This window comes from Polychytrium aggregatum (genome assembly GCF_025602895.1).
Source record: "Polychytrium aggregatum strain JEL109 chromosome Unknown BJ171scaffold_36, whole genome shotgun sequence".
In the NCBI taxonomy this organism is placed as follows: Eukaryota; Fungi; Chytridiomycota; class Chytridiomycetes; order Polychytriales; genus Polychytrium; species Polychytrium aggregatum.
Genome location: NW_026516238.1, coordinates 217,598 through 240,529, shown reverse-complemented (window position 1 = coordinate 240,529; position 22,932 = coordinate 217,598). Strand labels below are relative to the sequence as shown.

Here is a 22,932-nt window from a genome sequence, read left to right as displayed (position 1 = left end):
GTGTGCGTGCCCACAGAAACAGCGGCGGGTGCAGCTTCTGTCGCTGTTCCGAGATCGCCGTCCCCCACATCCCATCCCATCCCATCTTTCCTCGTCCTTGGTCTTGGTCTTGGTCTTGGTCTTCATCTGCGTCATCGGTGTCGCTGCTCTCCTTTGGCCATCTGCTGCTTCCCAGGCCGCCGGCTGCATCTGTCCGTGAACGCAGAGCCTCTCTCCCGCACACACCCGACCGGCCCGACTCATGTCGCCCAAAATGGACTCCAAGAACGTGGTCAGGGTCAACATCTTCTGGGCATACGAGCACCCAGGCGGGGGCGGTCCCTCCTCCTCCAACCAGCCGCCCATAGAATACGATCTCAACCTCGAGCTCAATGTCCAGACCATCATTAAGGAGGTTCACGGGCGGTTCAAAAGCAACGTTAGCCTCGATATGCTCTGCATGAGGGTCCTCGACACGGAGCATCTCGTTGGCGAAAAGGTAACCCCCCTGCGGTCGCTATTCCATCACCCACCACCCATCTCCGTTACGTCTCGACCGCCCTGCTTGAGCCCCCTCCCCAACGCCATTGCCACGCCGTCGGGCAGCTATATCTTGATCTTTCCAGTGCCTATCGTGGTGCCCCCCCCCCACCAGTTGCCCAATTGCAGCAGCGTCCCGCTCGCCGATTGGCAACATCCATGATCCGTTCGAACTCTGAACCGCTGTCTCGTCCGCTGTGTCATCCCAGGACATGAGAAGCCTCATCCAGAACGGTACCAATCTCAAGATCGTTGCTGCTCCGAAGGTCATGGCTGCCAACATGATCAAGCAACTCGACTCGGACGATGAGTTTGCTGTCAAGCGAACCCTGTTCCAGCTTCAGAAGCTACTCAAGGTATTTATGAGTCATCCAAAACCCGCCGTGAGCTCGCGCGAGCTCTCAGCAAAGCACCACGGGCATTCTGTAGATCAGCCTGAGTGATCCACAAAGTGTCGTCGGTGATAGAGATCCTTTCGTTCGTCGTATCTGGTCGATCCCGCACCATCATCGAGTCACCATGGGATCGTGGCCCAAGACTCTGAGCCGCGAGGCACTTGTGCCCAATTGTCTGCTTGTAGCGGCCCGGCATTCGTGATCTCTTACCGCCATCGTGTCTCGGTCGGTGCATAGGAGTCGACTTTCATGGACGAATTCATCTCGCGAGACGGCCTCGAGCGGCTCCAGGAGTGGATCATCGCCAGCCAAGGCAACGCTCTTGCGTATGCCCTGACCTCTCTCCTGAGTCTGATGGAGCACAACCACGGCTGGGATAACTTTGATCTCAAATTCATCAGCACGGTAGGCCATCGTGAAGCTCTACCAAATACCTCAGATCCGATACAGTCTGCGTCTTGAGCTGACCCGCCTGCCATTACCGCGATACCCACCCCAGCTCGTCTCGATCATCGTGAAGCAAAACATGGTCAACATCTGTCGGCCAGCCACAGCCATCATCATCAAGCTCGTCATCTCCGATTCAACATCCAATACCAGCCGCGTCCACTCATATGGATTCGACATTGTGCACGAGGCTATTCTGCTGCAGTCCGCCTTTCTTCCAACGCTTATTCAGCGGCTCAAGGGCACCGAGTACCTGCTGCAGCTGAATTCTATGAATCTGATCAATGCGCTGTTACGGCATGCCACTCCGCCATTCAAAACCGAGTTCTACAACACACTGGACTCGCTGGGCATCCGCAAGGTCGTCATCCACTTGATGCAGCTGTCGCCGACCGAGGAGTTCCGCAAATTGCTGCTGGAGTTCCAGAAGCTCATCGTGATGGAGGCCAACCGCCGCAAGAAGCTCACCGTCATGTCCAAGACAACAGACCATCTTCTTGAACAGCTCTGGTCTGCCTCGGGGCTTGTCGAGCGACCGGGATACAAGTGGACCCAGCTTGGCTTCGAGGTACGACGCGCCGTCCATTGATCTGGCCGATCGATCTGCCCCGCGTGTTCTGTGGATTTCCCTGCGTAACTCGTACCTGAGCAGCGAGTCGGCATCGAAGCCCCGTGCACCATCGATGCACTTGGGCTGATTTGCGCCTTTGTTTCTCCAAACAGACCGAGTTTCCCAAGAGGGAGCTTGCCCAGGTCGGTCTTCTTGGCGTCGAGCTTATCCACATTTACGCTGTCAAAAATCACTCCGAGTACCGCACGGTAAACACACTGACGAATCTGCACGCCGGCCGCTATCGATCTTGATGGCGATTGAATCCTCGCCGGCAAATCGTTGGCACTTCGGGCTTGATACCAGCTTGTTTTTCTTGGAGTACGTCCACTCATTGATTTCTTTGCAAATTGTCTAGTATCTACCCTATTCGCACTCGGCTCCATCGTGTCCTTTTGCACGCATGGCGATCGAAGTCGCTGACATCATCGGAGGCATCTGCGATCTCGGCACGGGCTGTAAGTCTGCACTGACAGCACACCCATTTGTATAGAGCCTATCGCTGCCAAGCCGTGTTGACTCTATATTGTTGGGGTGGACTGACAACAAAGCGGCCTGGATGATGTGCGGGCACTCTCAATGCTGCGCCTGTGATGTCATGGGCGATGCAGAGGAACGCTATCAGCGGCTTCTTGCCCAGCAGTATCTGACCACATGGACTCGCTTATTTCCACAGACACAACGGCGTCCAAGTGTCAGCCGCTGATGCTGATGTTTGAAGAAATGTTTGCAGTCCTGATCGACATATTCCATCAGTTTTGGGACTCGGCCATCGCCAACAGCTCCGGCTCCGAAGAGGCTGGCAGCGTTATGCTCCGTGTATCGAGCTTTGTGCGGGTGCACTTCCGCAAAGTCATCCAAAACATCGACTCGCCAGCGTCGAGCGATGTCTTCAAGCGCTTCGTCGACGAGATGCAGAGCGTGCAGTACTCTGAGGTCAAGGAGCGATATCTGATTGACGACGAGCAAGATCTGATGTCACGAGCCCCAGTCAGGTATGTTGCACGCTGCTTCGATTGTGTTTCTGCTCCACACTATGGACTGCAGTGCGAACCAACCTCTCACCAACCAATCGCCTGTGCTGCTTTGCTCGTTTCGGCTGAAGCATGCTGCGTGAGCGGCTCGACAAGGAATCTCAGCTGCTGGTCAAGCAGCAGCGCATCAACTGCATGATCCGGGGCGGCTGGTTCCACAACGTCAAGGACAAGGGCCTGATGTCCTCGGCCACGAATCCTTATCGATTCTATGTCCTGGCTCCCCATATGCGGGACCTGTATTACGGAGATTTCCCAAACAACGGCGTGCGGCCGGAATGGCACCAGCTGCCAGAAAAGGGTATGTGGATGACAGGGGGGGGGGACGATCGGATTCCGCTTGTATGCAAAATTAATCAGCTGGATGACTCCCGCCTCGCGGTGATGTGCTCCCTCCTCTCGCTGTCCGGGGCACCAGCGAATCGCTGTTCTAACGGGCTACCCAATCTGGTCCGCTGTTTCCTACCACAGTCAACCTGACGCAGTCGTGGACCCTTGCGACTGGGGCTTCGTCTCCGGCATTCAGCTCACGGAAGCTCTCGACCGTGGACCCCAAACGATGCTTCTCGTTGGTCTCGGCAGTGGACGACTCACAGCCACCGGTCGACTTTGTCTGCATGACTGACGTACAGATCGGAGAATGGACGGACGGCCTGAAGGTGATCATGAATCACCTGATTATGGAGTTCAAAGAAACAAACGAGTACATCAAGATCCTGACCGAAGTTGGCGTCAAGATTGCGCTGCTGGACATCACCGGCGAAGACATCAACATCCCTGCCTCGGGTGTGCCTGCGGTGCCAGAGTATCCGCAGAGTTGGGGCTTCTACTATGACGAGGGTCTGCCGGAGGAGGGTATCGACCCAGGCTCGAGCATCATCAGCGCTTCGGAACTCAGCCTTGGCCCAGGCATCATCAACCCTCCCACCAACGACCAGGAGGACGACTTTGACGAGGAGTGGTGGAACGAGCCTGATCTGTACGGCCGCGACGAGCTGCTCATCAACGACTATCACATTGGCCTTGGCGGCACCCTGCCACGGCGGTCCAAGTCGCCCGTGGCCTCGCACGCACGATCTAAATCGCCGGCAAGCGTGGGCTACGGTGCCGACTCTTTCCTGGGCCGCACTCTCAGCATCGAGCGGCGCAGCGGATCGTCAATCCTCAAAGGGCCGCTGATGGGGCGCTCGTCCTCGCCACGGCCTTCGGTCCATCGCAGAGAAGGCAGCTTTGGCGGCATGGTCGGGGCTACGAACCTCTTTTCGCTCGCGTCTCCTGGCGGATCCTTCCACTACGGACTGCACTCGGCGAGTTCGCCGAGCCTCAATATCCCAGATCGCGTCGACTCGGTGATTCCTGGCGATAGCCCCGCAAGACCATCGCCGCAGCCGAGCCCAGGTGTCATGAACCTGCTTTCGCAAACTGGATTCTACGGCTCCAACTAGACCCCGATTCCCGCGCCCCTCTTCTCGCGCGGAAGGAGGACGCCACTCATTCGTTGTCGGCCCTTGCGACCTATCTTTTCAAATCGTTATTTCCCTGGCTTTTGTTATGCTGTTCGTTTCGTCTTTCTCCTGCTCGCCTCCTGTCATGGGGTCATGTATGCCTTGGGTAGCTCACCCAGCATGCTTCTTCGCGCGCTTTGCCCATCTGGCTTGTCGCGCCATATGCCCGCCTGCTCCGCTGCCTCGACAGTCTCCATCGCTGCTGTCCACCAGGGCATCGGCCTCCACTTGTTTCCCATATTCCCTTGCTTCCTCCCTTGCTTCGTCCTTCGCGCAAGCCTCATCTGTGCTTCTTTGTGTTGTTGTTGTTGTTGTTGTTCTCCATTTTTGAAGAATGTGGCTCCCGCCACCACCCTCGAATCTCCTCAACTGCCGAAAGTTCAACCACAATGAGTTCACAATGGGCTCAAACAAACGGATATCTGTTGACGGTCCACCACTGTGTTTCTATTTTTCGTTTCTGGTTTGTGCAATATTGGAGGGAGGGGGCGCCGTGGATGTCTACGTCCCAACGTTGCTGTACATCATTGAGAGGAAGAGAAGCAGTACTCCAAGTCGACGATGGGGCTTCGCTGGGATCGCTGTGGGGTTGGATGGGGTGTTACGACTTGATGTACCGAACACTCAAGAGGTCGGAAAAGTCGAGTGTTTTCCCCTCCTTCTCCTGATACGAGCGTTGGCGGTGGACCGAGGACGGGGAGCGTCAGAGAACCCTGCCTGATATCGACTTTGGACTCAATCACGACGCTCGCTCGCCTGCCGCCACCTTGAATTCACTGCCAGCATGCTGGGGAGGAGCCCATGTCGGCTCTTCCAGAGCGTTATTCGAGATTGGAGTTGGCGCCGTCGCGAGCAAGCAACTCACATGTTTGTAGTCCATGATCAGCTCCTTGAAGGCCGTGAAGTCGCCGATCGACGCCAGCACATCAAAGACATCGCCGCTCATCTCCTCGGCCTGCTTTGACCTGCGCGCGAATGCAAAGAGGATGAAAAGGGGCGACCAAAGATGGGCGACCAAAGATGGGCGACGCCATCTCATCCTGCGGAAGCCCAGCGGTCCGGTGGTCATCAAAGCAGCTTCTTACCGAAGCATTTCCAGAAACTCGGGCATCGAGAACCACGAGAGTCGCTTCTTGATGTAGACGCTGATGAAGCTCTCGATCACGTCTGTCTTTTGGGCGATTCCGGCAGTGACGGGCCCATAGTCGTTAGTTGCTGCTGCGTAGCATCAGGCTGATGCAATCACACCACCACCTCCCCACCTCCCTGGTCGCTTTCTCTCCATCACTTCCTGGGATCATAGCCGGCGCCGGACGCGTTATCGACTGTCCACGATGCGTACTGGCTCCGTCCGCCGGCTCGGCACTCACATAGCTCTTGAATATGTCCATGTAAACCAGCTTGTTCTCTTCCTCGTCGGTAAACTCGCGATAATGACGATCAAAGAATCGGTTCTGTAGGTCGACAAAATCCGAGTCTGGCACAAATGTCCATCCCTCAGCGTCAGCGGGCAGGAATCGACACACCATCCGGCGGCGCTGGGATTATGGGGCCAGCAGCATCATCTCATCTTGATGGGATATGTGCTGCTCTGCAAGCTCCTTACCGAGCAGCAGGTTCTCGAGCTCGCCGATGACTTCGTCAAACTTGGAGTCGCCCAGTGATGTTTTGCTGATCGCCACAGGAACGAAGGCCGGACGATAGACGTGTAAGTGCAGCCCCGGCATGGCATACTCCCTGGCCAGAATACAGCTCTGATGACATCCCTCCCATTTGCACCTCTCCAATCGATGGTCTCACGCGACTGTAGCTGCCCTACACCACAACGCACGTTCCCCTGCCTCGTGTACCTTTCGGCAATCGTTTCGTCGTCGAGTGCAGGTGTGCTGCCGAGTCGTCCTCCAAACAAGCGGTCTGTGACGCCGTGAAGCTCTGTTAATGCAGCGCCGTCTCCAGGTCCGAATCCACTCGAACGCATGAGGCCCAAGAACGCGCTGCTTTGACAGACTCGTGTGCAGCGGAGCCAGGGCCGCTCTGCAGATCGTCCCCCTTTTGCAGGCGATGAGAGCGATGAGAGAGGGAGAAAGAAAGAGGGAGAAAGAAAGGGAGAAAGGGAGAGGAAGAGAGAAGCACTCACTCGCTGCCGTGGCCATCGACATGGTTGAATACGGTGGTGTGATGCTGGGATCGCGTGGAAAGAAGACGGCAGAGTGCGTGCTGAGCGAGATCAGGATCGATACGCCGACATCGAAATCGAATGGTGGCAGCAAGCCGGGCACCCGCGGGGAACCTGGTGGTTCACGTGCGCTTATGAGGATCGGGGGAGGGAAGCCCGCCGTTGGGGGTTCTCGCCAATGGGGGGGGGAAGAGTCCTGGAGTGGTGTGGGAACAGCAAGCCAGGGCACCCGGGAGAATCTCTGTGCCCTTGCTGCTGGAGTACGCATCGCCGTGCCATAAGATATCTGCAAGCAGTAGCAATCAATGAGGCATGCGATAGTGAGAGTAATCGAGTTTGACGGATGAAATCACATGGCCTGCTTGCACAAAGCCAGGTCCGGCGGGTTTGCGACTATGTTCCCTTCTCGAGCAGCCCAACAGATATGGTGGCTAGTCTGCGGATCTCTTGATCTCTTGATCTCTTGATCTCTTGATCACTTGATCACTTGATCACTTGATCTCTTGATCTTGATTCGAGCAAACAGGCATCTTGCCAGCTCCAGAGATTGAGCTGAATAGTGCAGGTCGCGCCGGAGAATATCCGCATGATTGAGGTGCATGGCATCGACGAGGGCTCCAGAGGAGGTTGGGAGTCCACAGCCCGGAGTCATTTGGAGGCCCGCCTGCTTCCTCTGGGGACCATCTATCGGCATCCACACACTCTTCATAACTACTGTCCGCTCGTCGCCAGGGGGGGACCTCGTCGCGGCCGAGCTCCACCTCCATGACGGCCGCCGATTTTCCACAGTCAAAGCAACGAGGTCTTGTTCCGGTCATCCTGACCTCCGAACAGATGGGCGAGTCAGCGGACACGAAAATGGACGACGACCCGAGGCCTCAGCCATCGGGGAAGGTGGCCATGCCCTGCGTCGTCCTGAACCACAATCTGTTTTTTTCCTCGGACCACTTTGATCCCAAGTTCTTCAACGCCTGGTCGAAGCGGTCGGGCTGGCAGCAGCCGTTTCATAGTGAGTGAGCCTCTCTGCGCGTGCGGGTGCGCAAGCTGCTATGGGTACAATCGAATGCATACGGCACCTTCTCCGTCGCGACTGCATCCCCAATAGCTTGGCGATCGCGCGGACGGGTGTCTCGGCGATCATGTTGCGGAAGGGTGGCGACTGAATTGGAGGCAGGGTGTGCGGCGCTTTCGGGGTGCGGATCGCCGTTCTCCCAGCCACTAATATCTCGAATGCGGTCTCGCGTATCGTCTCCGCTGCGCTGGTGGATATTCTCACACCCCAAAGTCTATCTTCTCTGCCAGTGGGGAACATGGCTTGTGGTTGTTTTGGGCTTCTTCCTGTTCAATGCCCGCTTCCTGAGTGACGAATTCCGGGTCGCGGCGTTTGTGGTCATGGGTCTGCTGTCATTTGCCCAGGCCGTATTTTCTTTCTGGACAATGAGCATCAACACGGAAGACCCAAACGTGCGACTGGCCAACGTGCAACGCAATATCGACTTTATCAAGTACGCCGGAGTGCCTGTGATCGATCCGGCCACAGGCTTCTGTAACATTTGCAACGTCGTGGTGGCGCCAACGACCAAGCATTGCAAGGTACTGGTGATTGCGGTTTGCCGTAGGCTGGTGGATGCCGGGATGCTCGGACTCGGAGGTCGCAGCGGCAGCAAGAGGAGGAGGAGGAAAAGATGGGCTCTTTGCGTGGGCCAAGAGGAACTCACGATGACACAATCGACAATCGCTTCTGCAGCCCTGCAACAAGTGCGTCGCTCAATTTGATCACCATTGCCCGTACCTCTCGACCTGCATCGGTGGGCTGAACTACAGACAGTTCTTCACGACCTCGCTGCTCACCTCGATCACAACGACACTCTACGGGGCCATTGCATGCTATGTCATCAGCCAATACTATACTCGCCACGAGGACTTCCAAAGCCAGTGTAAGCAGCAACAGTCCCGAAGCTATCGTGAGAGCCCGTCTCATTCCTCGTGTTGCTGAACAAGCGCAGCTAATCTGGGTGATATCCATCATTCCTAGTGGCTTCGATGTTTGGCCAGGGGCCCAATGTTGGCATCGCTGTGGTGTCGGTTGTGTTTTTGTATTCGATGATCTGTATCGTGATTGCGGGGGCAATGTGGTATCTGACCATCTTCCACATTCGACTCAGTAAGTCTCCTCGCCATTGCCCATTGCATTCGATCCACTGTTTCCCTTGCGAGTGGTCGCTGCGACCGTCTGATTTCTGTGGCGCATGGGTTCTGAAACGGCTCTGTCTCTCCACAAACCACAGTGGCCTTTGGAATATCAACGCTGGAGTACCTTGAGAATCGGGGTGCTGGCGAGCGCAATCCCTGGAGAAAGACCGCACCAAAGTCCGAGCATCGGATAATCAATGGCAGCGGCGGTCAAGAAGCAAACCGCAGCCAGTCAGATCACATCATGGATGTCATGCCAAATCAGATATGAGGGCATCGAGCCTCGTCCGCTAGCTGATCATACACTCTATATTGGCTGCTTTCCTCGGCTCCAGAGCGACGCCATCGAGCAGCTTGGTGCACCATATCCATACGTGAGGAAGAGGGAGGGCGTTGCGCATCTGAGTCGCATTCACAAATGAGCAGCACCATTGTGTGATAGAGATTTCGCAATTCATGGATCGCGAATGTATAGAATGTATAGAATGACCGACCATCACCCGTGATGGCCGTGGAAGTCGGACAGAGGTTATTGCCGGTGCCTGTCTAGCATCGAAGGAGGCCCCGCCGTCCTCGGCAGTGGCGTTGTAGATCAATAGACCTTCCCCACTTTCCGTCACTCCAGCTCCCGCAGATGCGCTTGGCCCACCGTGGCCAGGATCCGCATCAACTCGGATCGATAGAGCTTTTCGTTTTCTCGGAGCTGGCTGTATCGCAAAATGAGCTCTTCCTCGAGGCTATCGCGCTCCCTCTCGAGCTGCTCGCATCGGTGCTTCAATTCAACATAGTCCCCAAGTGAGGGGCCATGGCTGCTCGAGCAGGGCGACAGGGCGAGCGAGTTGTCCCAACCCCCGGATTGCCTCTTTTCCCCAGACAACCGAGGAGCGCAGTGCGGGCCCGGGACAGCATTGTGGTGGAGATGGTCGGCGATGGGCTGGGTGCACTGCAGCCGCTCGATGCGAGCGTTGAGCGCCATATTGTCGATGTAGGTGTTCTCGAGCTCGCTCTTGAGGCCCTCGACTAGCTCTGAGTATTTTTGTGCGTCGTTCAAGGCGCTTTGGTACTTGAAGCGAAGGTCGTCTCGCTCAGCCCGGATGCGGTCCAGCTGATACGAGGACGAGGGATCGATGGGCTCATGAGACAGGATCCAAGACTTTTCTCTGGGCGGCAATGCAGCAGAAAGCTCCGAGAGTGCATGGCCGCCTTCGGCATAGATGCTAAAGTCCCTGTCCATGATCGACGCAGCCTGGGTCTGGAATGGGCGAGGTGGAGGGCACAAAGTGAATATGCAGCAGAAAGCCAGAAGCTCGGTTTCCTCCGAGAACAGCAATGACAATCGAGACGGGTTCTCGGTCGCCGGAACTGGCAAGAACGGCAGCGGCGACCTAACGACGATGGGTCTCAAGCTGCTGCGACAGCCCAGGCGGCTCCGATCCTACTTCGGAATGACGCTCGCCAAAGAGTGTCTCGCACAAGACCTGCTTGAGCACCCGGATCTCGTCTCGCTGCTTCTGGATCATGGCTTCGGAGTCCGTTAGCAGGGACTGTAGCTGCTGGCTTTTGATCCGGAGATCATCGTGGTCCCGGACAGATATCAAAGTGGGGGCTCTGGTCGAAGACTGCAGCGGAAGGGTTACCGGCCCGGGATGTCGAAGGGGCTTTGCCGTCGATTTTGGTAGTGAACGTGGCGGAGACGAGGAATGCACCGCTTCTGCAGGAGCACGGCGGCCTCCGGGTTGGTTCAGCCTCGGGAGGGGCCGGGGTTCTCGTGAGGGTGACTGTCGATTGAACATAAATCATGAAGGTGAGCACCCGAAGGATCGGGCCAGAGACGATCGCGTGGGGGTGGACAGAGGGAGGCCGGAGACCAGCGAAAGAGGATGGATGCTTGGCCGATGCGGCTTTTGGGTCGTCCGACGGCTCTGCAGACGGAGGAGAGATCGGAGCAGACCGAGGCGACCCAAGAAGCGCGCGGCTGCTGGAATCCAAGCTCAAAGCCAGAGTCGAGGCCGGGGCAAAGCCAGAGTCGAGGTCACAGTCCAATGCGGCCCCGGCCCCGAGCGGTCCTTGGATCCAGGCCATCCGAGGGAGGACGGTCTTGGTGGTGCTGGGGGGACGGCTCTGGGGTGCCGTGCGGCGACAGCGACCTGGCCCGAGGGCAGCAGCTGGATACCCCCTCGGCGATGGCCGCTGGTTTCAGCGGCCCAGCAGTCCTTGTCGCCAATGTCAAACGCGAATCGCTCTTTCCTTTTGGCGACCATTCGAGCCGTTTTGGGGCACGCTCGGTGTCACGCGGCGTGCTGTGATGTTTCTGCCCCTTGGCAAGAGCCAGCTGCAGTGTCTGGATACCCTCGGCTGCTGTGCCTCCCTTGGGTATATAATCCCCCTCCCCCAGCACCACCACTCCCAGCACCACCACTCCCAGCACCACCATCCGCCCGCCCTTGGGGCTATCGGCAACATGGACACTCTTGCGTTCGGCATTCTCCAACACGCCGCACCGATGCCGCTTCGCGCATCCATTACTTCGATCCAAAAGATCTTCAACGATGTCAAGGCCGCTGGTCAGAACGAAGCCACGTGGTCCGAGTTGGCCCAAGAATCCTACTTACTCTTGGAGATGCTCGCTGGATGCGAGGACAACGGCCCCGTGTTTGTTAGGCAGGTGAGGCGTCTCGACGACTTTCACTCCAAGATTGAGCGCTTCTTTCGACAGAAGATCCAGTCGCGCTCTTGGCTCGAAATGGTCCTCAGTGGATTCGACACCCGCCAACGGATCCAAGGCTTTGCTCGGGAGCTCAGAGGTCTCCGAGAGAGCATTATGCTGGCTCTCACCATCGGCATCGCCAACCAAGCTCGCCGAAACGGCCAAGCCGTCGCTCAAGCCGTCGCCCGCGACGAGATTCAAGACGCCACCAGGCTTGGCCAGTTCCGTGAGCAATTCCAGAAAGACCCAAATGCCGCCCTTGCCGGTGCTGGCATCCAGCTCCGGGACATGCAAGAATGGCAGATCCGGCGACTGACCGATGCCATCCAGACGGCCACCAGAGGCACCCAACAGGGCGTCATCGATGCCATCAATCCCGTTCTCCAGCTGCTCCAACGCCAGTCGCCGGCGTCGAGGTCCATGGAGCCTCAATCTTGGCGCATTTCGCCGCTGTCTATCATGGACAAGTCTACCTTCCCGATTAGCGAAGATGGGTATATTCAAACGTACTCGGCCAAGTACCACGGCTCCCCTGTTGCCGTCAAGCAGCTCTTTGGCACCTACCCCGAGAGCGACGTCAAGTACTTTCGCCGTGAACTCCTCGTCTGGAAGAATCTCAACCACCCCAACATCCTCACTCTCATTGGCGCTTGCGACACTGACGAGAGGCTCTTCATGGTCTCGCCTCTGATGACAAACGGCACTCTCCAGGCGTATATCACCAATCCTGATAACAAGTACACCACAAGGGATAAAATCCGCTGGATCTATCAAGTGGCCTGCGGCATGAGCTATCTCCATGCCAACGGCGTTGTCCACGGCAACCTCACCACGGCCAATGTCTCGCTCGACAATGGATTTGATGCTGTCATAACCGACTTTGGCATGTCCCGGACCAGAAACGTCTCCATGAGCTTCCACCACAATCTGCACAACGCGCACCGAGAACGCGCCTTCCACATGGCCCCCGAGCTCTTTGGTGTCGGGACTGATGGTCCTGCCAGCACCAACGAACAAAGCGATGTCTATGCGTTCGCGATCCTCTGCTACGAAGTTATGAACAAGGGACACAGCTGGGTCGATGATAAGGGCCAGCCCATGAGGTCGAGGAGCCAACAGACGGCTCTTCTTCGTGGCGAACGTCCCCCGAGGATCCCTGGCTTGAATGAAGATCTGTGGTTGCTCATCCAAGACTGTTGGAATGGCGATCGCCATGACCGACCCTACTTTGAGGAGATTGTTCTTCGCCTTGAATACTTCACCACTCTCCCGACGGACGATGAGCCACACCCGTAAGTGCATCGACCTTCTGAGAGCGCTGCTCTGTCCGATCACCCTGCTCGATGAGGACTGCTCAAACCTGCTCAAGAAGCACTGTTCACACCCTGCTCTGTAGTATGCGCAGTCGCTTATCAAGTTGCAGTGATACGGCAACGGACTGACTCTCTATTCTCCCGACGACTACTGCTTCTCTCTCATCACTCTGTACCTGCATGCTTTCACCCAATCCCCCCCCCACGACTGAACCCCGCGCCACCACCTGTCACATTGTGCTTCAAGCACGCCACTCAGTGTGGCATCAACGCCACAGACGAGCACTCTGACGGAACGCGAGCTCAGGCTCATTCAAGATATTGTCCAAATACCCGCAGCTTTGATTCCAAGACTCCAGCGGGGTGACATCGAGGCCTGTGCTGATGTCGCGCAGCTGGTTATTGACGCCGAGCCCGATACCGACGATGACGTGTGGAAGCCCGTGTTCAAGCTTTGTAGCGTCACTGGGGCCCGTCCGTGCATCCGTGCCTCGTTCCAGCTCGCCTGGCTCTACTTCCTTGGCCTCGGTGTGAGTCAAAACTACAGGAGCTCCTTTTTCCACTGGACCGAGGTCAGCGAGTCAGCGAGCGACGGACTGAAAGCCATAGCCACCCAGATGCTTGGCTGGTCGCATTACCTCGGACGAGGCACTGACTTTGACCAGAACAAGGCTCTCGAGTACATGGAGAAGAGCAACTGTCCTCAGTTTTCCTTCAAGGATGCCGGTTGCTTCGGAGGGCTGACGAGAGTCAGCTCTGTCGAAACCGCCCTCTTCCACCGCCTCTGTTCTCTCGGTGCAAGGTCAGATTGGCTTTGCGGGCACCTGGCGGCTGTCTGTCTCTTCAGCGGCTTTGGTGTTGCTCGTCAGCAGGGCTCGGCCCTGACAACCATCGAAAGGCTTGCTAACGAGCAATCTCGAGATCTCTGCCAACTCTGGCTCGGACTCTGGCTCACGAACACCACCAACCCTCGGCCGGATCCTGCAGCAAGTCTGGACTACGTACGAATGGCCGCTGATAATGGCAACCCCTGGGCTCAAAACATCCTTGGGGAGCATTACGAGCAGGGCAAAGGTGTACGGAAGGACTGTGATGAGGCCATCAGCTGGTATCGCCAGGCGGCAAACCAGGGCAATGCCGATGCCCGGCTGAACATGGGGCGATGCTATCGAAGTGGCATAGGTGTCCAGCCTGACTCCGATATGGCCAAATACTGGTTTAATATGGCTGCAGAGCACGGCAGTACCGGGTCAGAACTCGAAGACGAAGATATCAGGGCGCAGTATCTTCGTTAGTGGTCCATCGTCGGTCTTGTCTCGTCTCTGACGTCTCCCCGTTCTGGCTTGCTGAACCGCACGCTTCTCCATGACTGTCCTGCTTATATTTCTGATGCTTAACCTGCGTTGAGCACCAGCTGCCCCCAATAAATCCATCCATGAACGAGCGAATGCAACAGCGGCACCGGGATGTGGGTGGAACAAGAGTATCTTGGCCGGGATATCTATGGCCCCACACGAATATGGTCCCGCTGCTCGATATCTATGAACGACAATGGACCTGACGCAGAGCTATGTATCGATCGTCACAGCTATGCAGCCGGGATCATGGTCGTGGTGTGCAGCTCCATCGCCGAGCGCAGCGCAGAAGAGTGATACAGCTGCCTGATTGGCAGTGACGATACCACTCGGCTCTGCATCCTGCTATGGGACAACTGTGGCCCATGGACTTTGACCACATTCGCTGCCGGACCGACGGGACACTTCCCTCTCGGCGATTTGCCTTGTGGCTTGCCTCGGCGACCATCATTCCGACGACCATCAACCCGGCGACCACCATCTCGGCCACCACCATTTCCCAACCACATGCATCCATCAGGCAATTGCCTTCTCTGAGCAATGCTGCGTGTCTTTGGGTCTCTCTTGGTCCTGTGGCTGCTCTCCATCTTGGCCGACATGGTCGATGCCGTGCATCATGGATCCGTCGCGGTCAAGGTCGGCCTCAATTACGACTTTAGCGATCCGGCAATAATCACCGAGGGTCCATATCTCCTGCCAACAATCCAGATGGCTTTCAACGAAATCAACAACAGCTCGACGATCCTGCCGAGTGCGTTCATGCGCCATTGACGCCGGTGCATGCAGACCCTTTCGCGTCGCTCGTTCTCATGCAAACCTCCGTCCGTGATCGACGCCATGCTCACCCAGGACCCAATATGACCTTCATTGTGCTCGACGAGCAGATGTCACGCTAGTGCCTGTCGTCAGAAACAGTCATTACTTGACTAATGACGGAATGTAATGGTTCGAAGCGCGATTTCTGGGCCTCACATGCACTTGCTGCACTTACTGCACTTGCTACTATTGCTGCGCCGAACTCGCCGCTCACAAGTGCGGCTCCTTGCCGGCGTTCGTTCCAGAGTCGGTCTCCTCGATATGATACAAAACGACGGCATCAATGCTGTGATCGGAGACACAACCAGCGAGGTGGGGTGCGTCCGCCCGCGACGCTCTGTGCAAATCTCGTTGGATCATCGACTCACACCTCCGCCATATCTTCAGCAAAATGAATATGAAGCAACCATCTCCGGTTTCTATCGTGTGAGTCTCGCGCTTCAGAGACCCGGCGACTGATCTGCCTGTTGCTTACTGACCTCGCTGCCCATCAACAGATCCTCCACATCGGTCTGTTCACCTCCGCAACCATACTCACCAACAGGACAGCATACCCGGTACGGTTCCAGCCGCACGCAGCCTGACTGCTTGATGGCCCGATGTCCCGATGTCCCGATGGCTCGGTGGTTGCCTCACAGGAGTGATCCCACAGGGGCCGTCTAACGCAATAGCCGTCTCACCGAGTTGTGCTTGCAGACCTATCTCTCTCTTGTTGAGCCCAGCATATACTATCTCCAAGCACTATTCGCCTTTGCCAGAGCCATGGGATGGCGATCGGTATGCACCGTGTTGTTGAACAGAGCTGAGGTGCCGTGAGTGATCCGAGTGATCCAACTGTCTGAGTGATCCAACTGTCTGAGTGATCCGACTGGTCCAGCGATCCAACTGGTCCGAGTGGTCTCGCCTCGGGGGCGAATCTCTCGTGTCGGCCGACTGATCTGCTCATCCGGCAACTCACAATCAGGTGGCTCTAATGTACAGTCGTGAGCCATTTGGAACCACGGGTAAGCATGCCAGTGAGCCAGCCGCTGCAAATGTCGTCTCGATCTGTGGGTCGTATCGAGTTCCGAGCAGAGTGGATTGCCAGAGCCGAATCATGTTCACGAGCACGGACGATTGGGACACGCCATATTCACCCATGCGTCATGTCCTGCAGCAAGGGACGATGCCAAGTCCGTCGCCAACGCAATGGGATTCAATATCGTTCTCGAGCAGGTGGGAACTGCACCCGAGCCGGTGGAGTGACGGACAGGGGGGGGGCACTGGTCTGGCCTGGATCTCTGGGCCGGGATCTGGGCTCTGTCAAACAACCCCGAGTGCCCAGTCCCAGAGTACCCACAGTCCACTGCCTGACTGCCTGGCTGCCTGACTGCCTGACTGCCTGGCTGCCTGACTGCCTGACTGCCTGGCTGCCTGACTGCCTGACTGTCTGGCTGCCTGACTGCCTCATGACTCGCAATCGCCACCAGGGATTCTACGGACCCACTCAAGGGAACCGCTCCGACCTGGCCATTCCTCTCGAGAATCTCCAAAAGTCAAGGGCAAAGATCATCATCGTCTGTGCTTCGGTTCCATACACATCCGATCTCTACTACATGGCATATGAGCGCGGCTTGGTGGGCCCAACATATGTCTGGATGGTCAGTGGCGCCGTCGGCCCGATGTCGGTGTCGCTGAGTGGGGTCGTCCAGGATGCCTTCCCAGGTGCTCACACCGAACCATTCAGGGCATCAACATCCCGTACTACGAGTATCTGGACCTATCCTGGTTCAGCGGTGATCCGATACAAGCGGCACAGGGCTACATGTATCGTACGTACGTTCTGCAAGCATCCGTGTTCGCGGATGGCTCGGCACTGTTGCCTTATGATGTCGTGCTGATGGAACGCACCATTTACTGATCTCAGCCTTCCATGGCCGCTATAACCATAGCTTATCCGAACATCACGAACGGAGTCGGGTACAACGAGTTCAGCAACAAATGGAACAGCATGTCGCTCCAGAACGCAACCATGTATCCGCTGTTGTCGGGCAGCTCATGGGAATGGTTTGCTAGGTGGATATCTCGCCAGCCGTGCGCATATCGCAGAGCCGATGATCTGATCCCGCTCCCACTCTGTCGTTGAGTGAATCGGTGCAATTGCCATCTTTCTCATGCGAACAACAACCTCCCACCCGTCTCAAGAACGATTTACGACGCTGCTTACATCATGGCACTGGCATGGGTAATACTCTGACGGCACAGTCGTGGACAATCGTGCACCGTTGTGCACAGTCATGGAACGGTGGACACTCAGCAGCGAATCTGCGACTGCTCACCTCCCTGTCGACGGTTGTCTCACAGACCAACCTCACTCGGATCTACCCGGACACCCCGTTCCTGCAGCTGCTGGCGACCAACTCGACGTATCCCTTGCGCGCCGTTGAGAATCTGATCTACGACGGCGCATCGGGATACTCAATCTTCAATGCCAATGGAATCGTGGAGGTCGGTGGTCGAGATCGTTGTTGGACTTGGTCCGATGCTTCCTCTGGCAGAGGCAGTGCTCTGTCCGCCCAGCCGGGTCGGTAATGATGATGATTAGCGGGCTTGAGTGTTTATTGCTATAACAGCTCCGCCATCACCATCTGTAGAGACCGTATGCGATCATTTCTCTTGTGTGCCAAAACGACACGATGAATTATGATTACGTGGCATACTACGAAAACGACGAGATCATCACAGACTGTCACATGTGTCAATACTACAACTTTGATGGCTCAACCAAGGTGAGTCATCCAAGACGGCCACCCCTGAGACTGGTGTCTGGGCCGTGGTTGCTGATGGGCCGCATCGCTCTTGGCAGGCCACTGCTAACATCCCGGTCCATGCTCTGCGGCGGTGCATCGACGACACACCTGCTGTTCACAACTCGCTCGGATGTCCAGGTTCCCTCCGACTCGCTCTTTGAAGGTGAGGGCCGACGCCGTCGCTCGCCGATGCACCACGTCCACAGACTAACTCCTCAGACTAACTCCGCGGACCACTCCACGGATCACTCCATGGACCACCTCACGGACCCGCTTCAGTGTGTCCGCCTGGATGGCAGTCGTATTCCAGTGAAGTGGTGTCGCAGCTCTGTGTCCCATGTCCTGAGGGTATGCCTGGACTGCCTCGCACTCGGAAGATAAAGCTCTCGACGAAACGCAGACAGCACCCGCATCGCTGCGGATGGTCGACACATAGACTCTGCAGATAGTCGACACATTGACCCTGCTGGTGCTCACAGATCGAATCCATTGCCACAGGAACATACAATCTGAACTCCAATTCGACCTGCAAGCCCTGTCCTGTTGGCGCGGTGTGCCAGAGTGGCAGCATCATGATCGCCAAGGGCTATTGGTACAACGCGAATGCCTCGGCAATCGATTCCGCATTCTATCTGTGCGATGCAACCGCAAACTGTGAGCTCGTTGGTGCCCCACGGCCGCTGCTGGCATGCTGCTGGTGCGATCTCGATGGTGCAGATACTCACCATTCTGCCTTGAACAGGCTGTCCAAACGCATGCCCGATCGGTGGTGGAAACCAGTGCATCCACGAACACAGCGGAGTGTATGTATCGGCAGGGACTCGATCGAGATGGCGCTGGGAACACGAGGGAGGTTGGGTCGGTGGTATGGTCGCTGATGTGATGGATTGGATCGGTGATACGGTCGCTGCTTTGAGGGTCGATGACAGAGTGGAAGTGAACAGCAGCACATCCACGCACAGCAGCACATCCGTGCAGATGCAACCAACGGCGATGGCGACAACGACGGCTGACAGCTCGGGACTCTTCAGGCTCTGTTCGCAGTGTCCCAGCGGCCAGTACGAATGGGGCGGCCAATGCACCCACTGCGACAGCCTCGGCAGCAACATTGCTGTCGGAGTCGCGGCATTTGTTGCTATTTTCGTTGTCGTCTGCATTCTGTGTGTGATTCCAACATCCAAGGAGGGATTTCTGGTCGACCTGGTAAGCATTCGTGTTGCGAGTATGCGGCGAGTATGCGGCGAGTATGCGGCGAGTATGCTGCGAGTATGCTGCGAGTATGCGGCAAGAGCGGCAAGAACATCGCCGTGGACCCTGCGGCGACTGGCTGTCTGGCAAGGATGGACATGCTCCATGAACTCACGCTGTCTCTGCATCCATCTCAGATATTTGTGTACCAGGTTGCCTACCTCCTGGACTTTGACCACACAACGGCCCTGTCTCGAGCCCTGGCGTTTCTGACCCTGAGCTTGAACATCCAAAGTGGCGGAAATGGATGCATCCTCCCACTCGACCAGTTTGCCAAAATGATCTCGGCCTATGTGATGGTGATGGCGATGGTCGTCTGCCTGGGACTGTGGCATGTTCTGATCCAAGTGCTCAGGAGTCCGAATCGAGGCCCGCTGGCCAGGAGGGCCTGGAAGACGATAGTTCGGTGGTTTCCGTACCTCGACACCAGCTTCAAACACTCGCTGACTCGATCGGTCATCGTCTTGGCGCTGTTCAGCTTCAGTCCGGTGTACAGCACAGGTGAGATGCCAGCACAGTCGCCGGGGGGGGGAGCGTGGTCGAGTGAGCAATGTCGACGAGGGAGTGGCTTCGACGGGTGAATCGAATGGGTCAGTGCTTTGAATGGGTCAGCACTTTGAATGTGTCGGTGCTTGCATGAGGCGATGAACTGACCAGTGCTCTCCAGCCGTGACGATCCTGTCCTGTCGGGCCATCGAGGGGTTTCCATCGGTCGTTTGGGACTATCCGTCGGTCCAGGTGCGTTGCCGCTGCTTGCCGCTGCTTGCCGCTGCTTGCCGTTGCTTGCTGCTGGAGTGGAGGCAGTGCGTTTGAATCGGGTCACTCTGGAGTCGGACTGATCTGGGATCCATTCGACTCGACCCACCATGCCAACACCACTCCCACCACCGCTCTCACCACCATCGCCACTGTCACCATCGGCGGATCGGATGCCAGTGTTGGACCGATTCCCACACAACCGTGGCGGTGTTGTCCGGCATCATCCTGGTCGCCCAAGTGATCGTACTTCCCAGTGTCATCTTCCGTCGGGGATTTTATCAGCGAGACAAAGAAAGGACTGCAAACAAGGCATCGACGCTCATTGTCTGTCGCAAACACAGCGAATCGAATGTGCCCTCAGTCGAATCGGAAGTAACGGATCCATTCTATGATCTGTACAGCTGCTACGTTCGACGGTATCGTTGGTGGATGTCGGTGGACCTGATAGAGCGCTCCATGATCGTCGGACTGCCGCTGCTGCTTCGTTCGACAGGAGGTGGGTATCGGCCACAATGACGCTTGTACATGGCTCGGCGGGATGTCACACGGTCCTCGAAGATCATCCAAGACCGGCCATGGTAGTGACGCCGTATTCCCACCATCTCAGCCTACACGCCCAGATACGCAACACTTCTCATTCTGTGGATGTTTTTGCTTGTGCGGTATGCAGTATGCAGTATGCGGACGTGGCTGGGAACCGTCGCTGACACCAACAGGCATTGGCGAGACGACATGTTGGTGATGTGGTGGGGCTCGCCGACCATTGGCAGGTCGTCTGTCGCTGACATTATGCCCGACCACAGTACGTTTGTGATGCCATACAAGCTGGCGGCTGACAACGCCGTCAGAATCGTCGGATACATGGCTTTGATAGTCGTGTTTTCTCTCGAGCTTCGTCAAAAGTACCTCCTGGACCAGTATGGAATCGAATCGACTGACTCGCTGGTCGAAGAGACAATCGCAACGATCATACCCTGTGTCCTGCTGGTGCCCGTCAAGATATTCTCAAAGATACCTCCAGAGAAGAAGAGGAAGATCGGCAACACGATTCGCTCGATTCGTTTGTCTCGTGCCAAGACCATCGAAGACAGGGTGTGATGCTGGAGTGCAGCAGGCTCACGCCGAACAGGCCCGCCGATGTGTGCTCTTCACATCAACCATGGTCTTCAGCGCAGTGATCTGCAGGCTGCAGTGGGCAGGCCGTGTGATTGTTCCCTGTCCCGACTGCCGCTTTGCAGAGCAGCCTTGATATATACTATGCATTCGACCCTCTGGATAGCTCTGTACAAGGTGTGGCTCTCGACGATAGGGTGATCGAGACAAACGAGTCGCTCGGCCTCCATGTGGGCCTTGGGTGCGCTATGTGTGCTCTGGGCCGTCCAGTGTCTTGACACAACGGACATCGTCTTGTTCGAACACAATACACCAAAGTTGAGATGGTGTCATACTCGGCCAGCAACGGCCAAGCGGGTCAAGTTATCTTCCTGCGTGTCTGTCCCAGGGAGACTGTCCAAGACCCCAATGTCTCCACAACAGTCCAAGCGCTGGTCGACATCATTCAACCAAATCGAATGTGAATCCTGATGGAGGCCGCAAACAATGGACTGCTGCACCTTCCAAATTCCGACTCGCCGTCGTCCTGATTCGCACCATCCTTGAGCTCTGCCGCTGGTCCATTCCAGCCCATCAACCCGTTCAAGAGCATCCTTCACCCGCTCAGCGATATTCCCCATTTCATCCAACTGCACCGATGGTCTCTCAGGATTGTGGTGCCTGCAACAAGGTGGTCTACCAGACCGAAAAAGTCGAGGCTGCTGGCCACTGGTATCATAAGGTATGTCCTGCGGTGCATTGGGCATGGACCAGCATCTCCGCGGTCATTCGGCGTTTGCTCCGTCGAGGTTCGCACGGTCACATTCTCCGAACCGCTTTGGAGTTCCTGCGCGCTAACTCTCCAGGGTGTCATGTCTCGCACAGGGCTGCTTCAAGTGCGCGGACGCAGAATGCGGTATTTCTCTGAACCTCAAGAACTTCAAGGCAGCCAACGGCGCCGTTTGGTGTGAGAAGCACCTCCCCAAGCCCAAAGCCACCACAGTCAGCGACTCGGTCTCGGTGATGCATGCCTTGCGTGAGTCCGCCGCTCTGCTTCCGGGAGCATCGTGCCGCCATGGGATGTGCTTGGCAGGCCATATCGCAGGCCCTGGCTCGACTGCGTGGGTCAGTGTCCCTGCTCACCGTCACTCCCCATCCATCCTCTACAGATGCCCCGAAGAAGACCACGGAAGGGCTGCACAAGACCCAAGTCGGAACCGGCGAGGCGCCGTCCTTTGGCTTGGACACGATATCGACCCAGCATGCACTCGGTAAGGATGCGATTCGTCTGCTGGCTGGAAAGCGGCGGCTCCGACCCGCCGATGGCACCATCTGCTGACTTGAGTATCCTCGCCGCTCCGTAGCCGCCCCCAAGAAGCCAATCGAAAACATTGGCAATATCCAGAAGGGCGCCGGCCAAGACGACCCGTCGCAAGCCCCGGCAACCAAAGTCTGAGCCTCCGCCCCGGCTTGATTCCCTGGGACTATCGGCATCGACACCGGCGCTCTGGTGCATCAGAGCCACGGTCTGCATTCGGAGTGCGTGTCGGACCTGCTTGTGTGGATGGAGTCGCAGCGAACATTACATCTCATCGACCGACTTGGCTGTCGCCCGCCCGACGAGAAGGGAAAGGGAAAAGCGGGCGGATCAGCCGATCACGGCTTGGACAGCACTTCGCTGGGTTTGGCGACCACGCGGCCGTTGCGGGTCTGGAGAAGAGCAGCCATGGGCTGGCTGGGCCAGCTTGGTTGGGCTGCTGAGCCGATACAGAGCAGTCTTGCTCGTCAACGGCGGTGGTGGTGCTGTTTTTCCTCGCAACCGAACGCATTCCTCGCATCCATCGCATCCATCGCAGCCATCGCATCCATCGCAACCCACCGCATTCCATCGGCCGCGTGCGTTTCGGCAGTGCCGCTCCTGGTCCAGTCGAGGGCAGACACTTTTGCCGACGCTTGTTCCTTGTGCGGTCCCTG

At 56.9% G+C, this 22,932-nt stretch overlaps 7 protein-coding genes across 7 annotated transcripts; 5 read left to right on the top strand and 2 right to left on the bottom strand.

Annotated features, from left to right (window-relative positions):
- The first annotated feature begins 119 nt into the window (after positions 1–119).
- Positions 120–4,647, top strand: BJ171DRAFT_196651 (ELMO/CED-12 family-domain-containing protein). Its single transcript, XM_053106227.1, has 9 exons — positions 120–478; positions 729–875; positions 1,152–1,319; positions 1,414–1,929; positions 2,085–2,180; positions 2,330–2,429; positions 2,648–2,966; positions 3,077–3,306; positions 3,477–4,647. Exons 1-9 carry the CDS (start codon positions 242–244, stop codon positions 4,448–4,450), a joined length of 2,787 nt encoding a protein of 928 aa, XP_052963931.1. The 5' UTR covers positions 120–241; the 3' UTR covers positions 4,451–4,647.
- A 305-nt stretch (positions 4,648–4,952) lies between these two features.
- Positions 4,953–6,582, bottom strand: BJ171DRAFT_196647 (the ARF-like 2 binding protein BART-domain-containing protein). The gene is made up of 6 exons (XM_053106226.1): positions 6,361–6,582; positions 6,117–6,181; positions 5,881–5,987; positions 5,596–5,681; positions 5,376–5,475; positions 4,953–5,174 (listed from the first exon to the last, which is right to left on the bottom strand). Exons 1-6 carry the CDS (start codon positions 6,486–6,488, stop codon positions 5,112–5,114), a joined length of 549 nt encoding a protein of 182 aa, XP_052963930.1. The 5' UTR covers positions 6,489–6,582; the 3' UTR covers positions 4,953–5,111.
- An 869-nt stretch (positions 6,583–7,451) lies between these two features.
- On the top strand, positions 7,452–9,154 carry BJ171DRAFT_601421 (DHHC palmitoyltransferase-domain-containing protein; the record flags this gene model as incomplete). Its single annotated transcript, XM_053115088.1, has 5 exons — positions 7,452–7,695; positions 7,972–8,279; positions 8,434–8,623; positions 8,722–8,850; positions 8,975–9,154. The coding sequence occupies 5 exons, from the start codon at positions 7,452–7,454 to the stop codon at positions 9,148–9,150; spliced, it is 1,047 nt and encodes a 348-aa protein (XP_052963929.1). The 3' UTR covers positions 9,151–9,154.
- An 11-nt stretch (positions 9,155–9,165) lies between these two features.
- On the bottom strand, positions 9,166–11,090 carry BJ171DRAFT_516720 (uncharacterized protein). The gene is made up of 2 exons (XM_053112056.1): positions 10,319–11,090; positions 9,166–10,131 (listed from the first exon to the last, which is right to left on the bottom strand). Exons 1-2 carry the CDS (start codon positions 10,670–10,672, stop codon positions 9,496–9,498), a joined length of 990 nt encoding a protein of 329 aa, XP_052963928.1. The 5' UTR covers positions 10,673–11,090; the 3' UTR covers positions 9,166–9,495.
- A 2,492-nt stretch (positions 11,091–13,582) lies between these two features.
- On the top strand, positions 13,583–14,194 carry BJ171DRAFT_427055 (uncharacterized protein; the record flags this gene model as incomplete). The annotated part of the gene is made up of 1 exon (XM_053107790.1): positions 13,583–14,194. The coding sequence occupies one exon, from the start codon at positions 13,583–13,585 to the stop codon at positions 14,192–14,194; it is 612 nt and encodes a 203-aa protein (XP_052963927.1).
- Positions 14,195–16,088: 1,894 nt separating this feature from the next.
- Positions 16,089–21,311, top strand: BJ171DRAFT_516713 (uncharacterized protein). Its single transcript, XM_053112055.1, has 17 exons — positions 16,089–16,285; positions 16,540–16,710; positions 16,797–16,881; positions 17,002–17,125; positions 17,255–17,294; positions 17,414–17,557; positions 17,704–17,838; positions 17,998–18,022; positions 18,139–18,207; positions 18,358–18,513; positions 18,602–18,662; positions 18,891–19,062; positions 19,245–19,608; positions 19,775–19,845; positions 20,044–20,362; positions 20,474–20,528; positions 20,670–21,311. Exons 1-17 carry the CDS (start codon positions 16,259–16,261, stop codon positions 20,962–20,964), a joined length of 2,313 nt encoding a protein of 770 aa, XP_052963926.1. The 5' UTR covers positions 16,089–16,258; the 3' UTR covers positions 20,965–21,311.
- A 161-nt stretch (positions 21,312–21,472) lies between these two features.
- Positions 21,473–22,539, top strand: BJ171DRAFT_461933 (uncharacterized protein). The gene is made up of 4 exons (XM_053108496.1): positions 21,473–21,700; positions 21,844–21,994; positions 22,128–22,229; positions 22,323–22,539. Exons 1-4 carry the CDS (start codon positions 21,617–21,619, stop codon positions 22,412–22,414), a joined length of 429 nt encoding a protein of 142 aa, XP_052963925.1. The 5' UTR covers positions 21,473–21,616; the 3' UTR covers positions 22,415–22,539.
- The last annotated feature ends 393 nt before the right edge of the window (positions 22,540–22,932 follow it).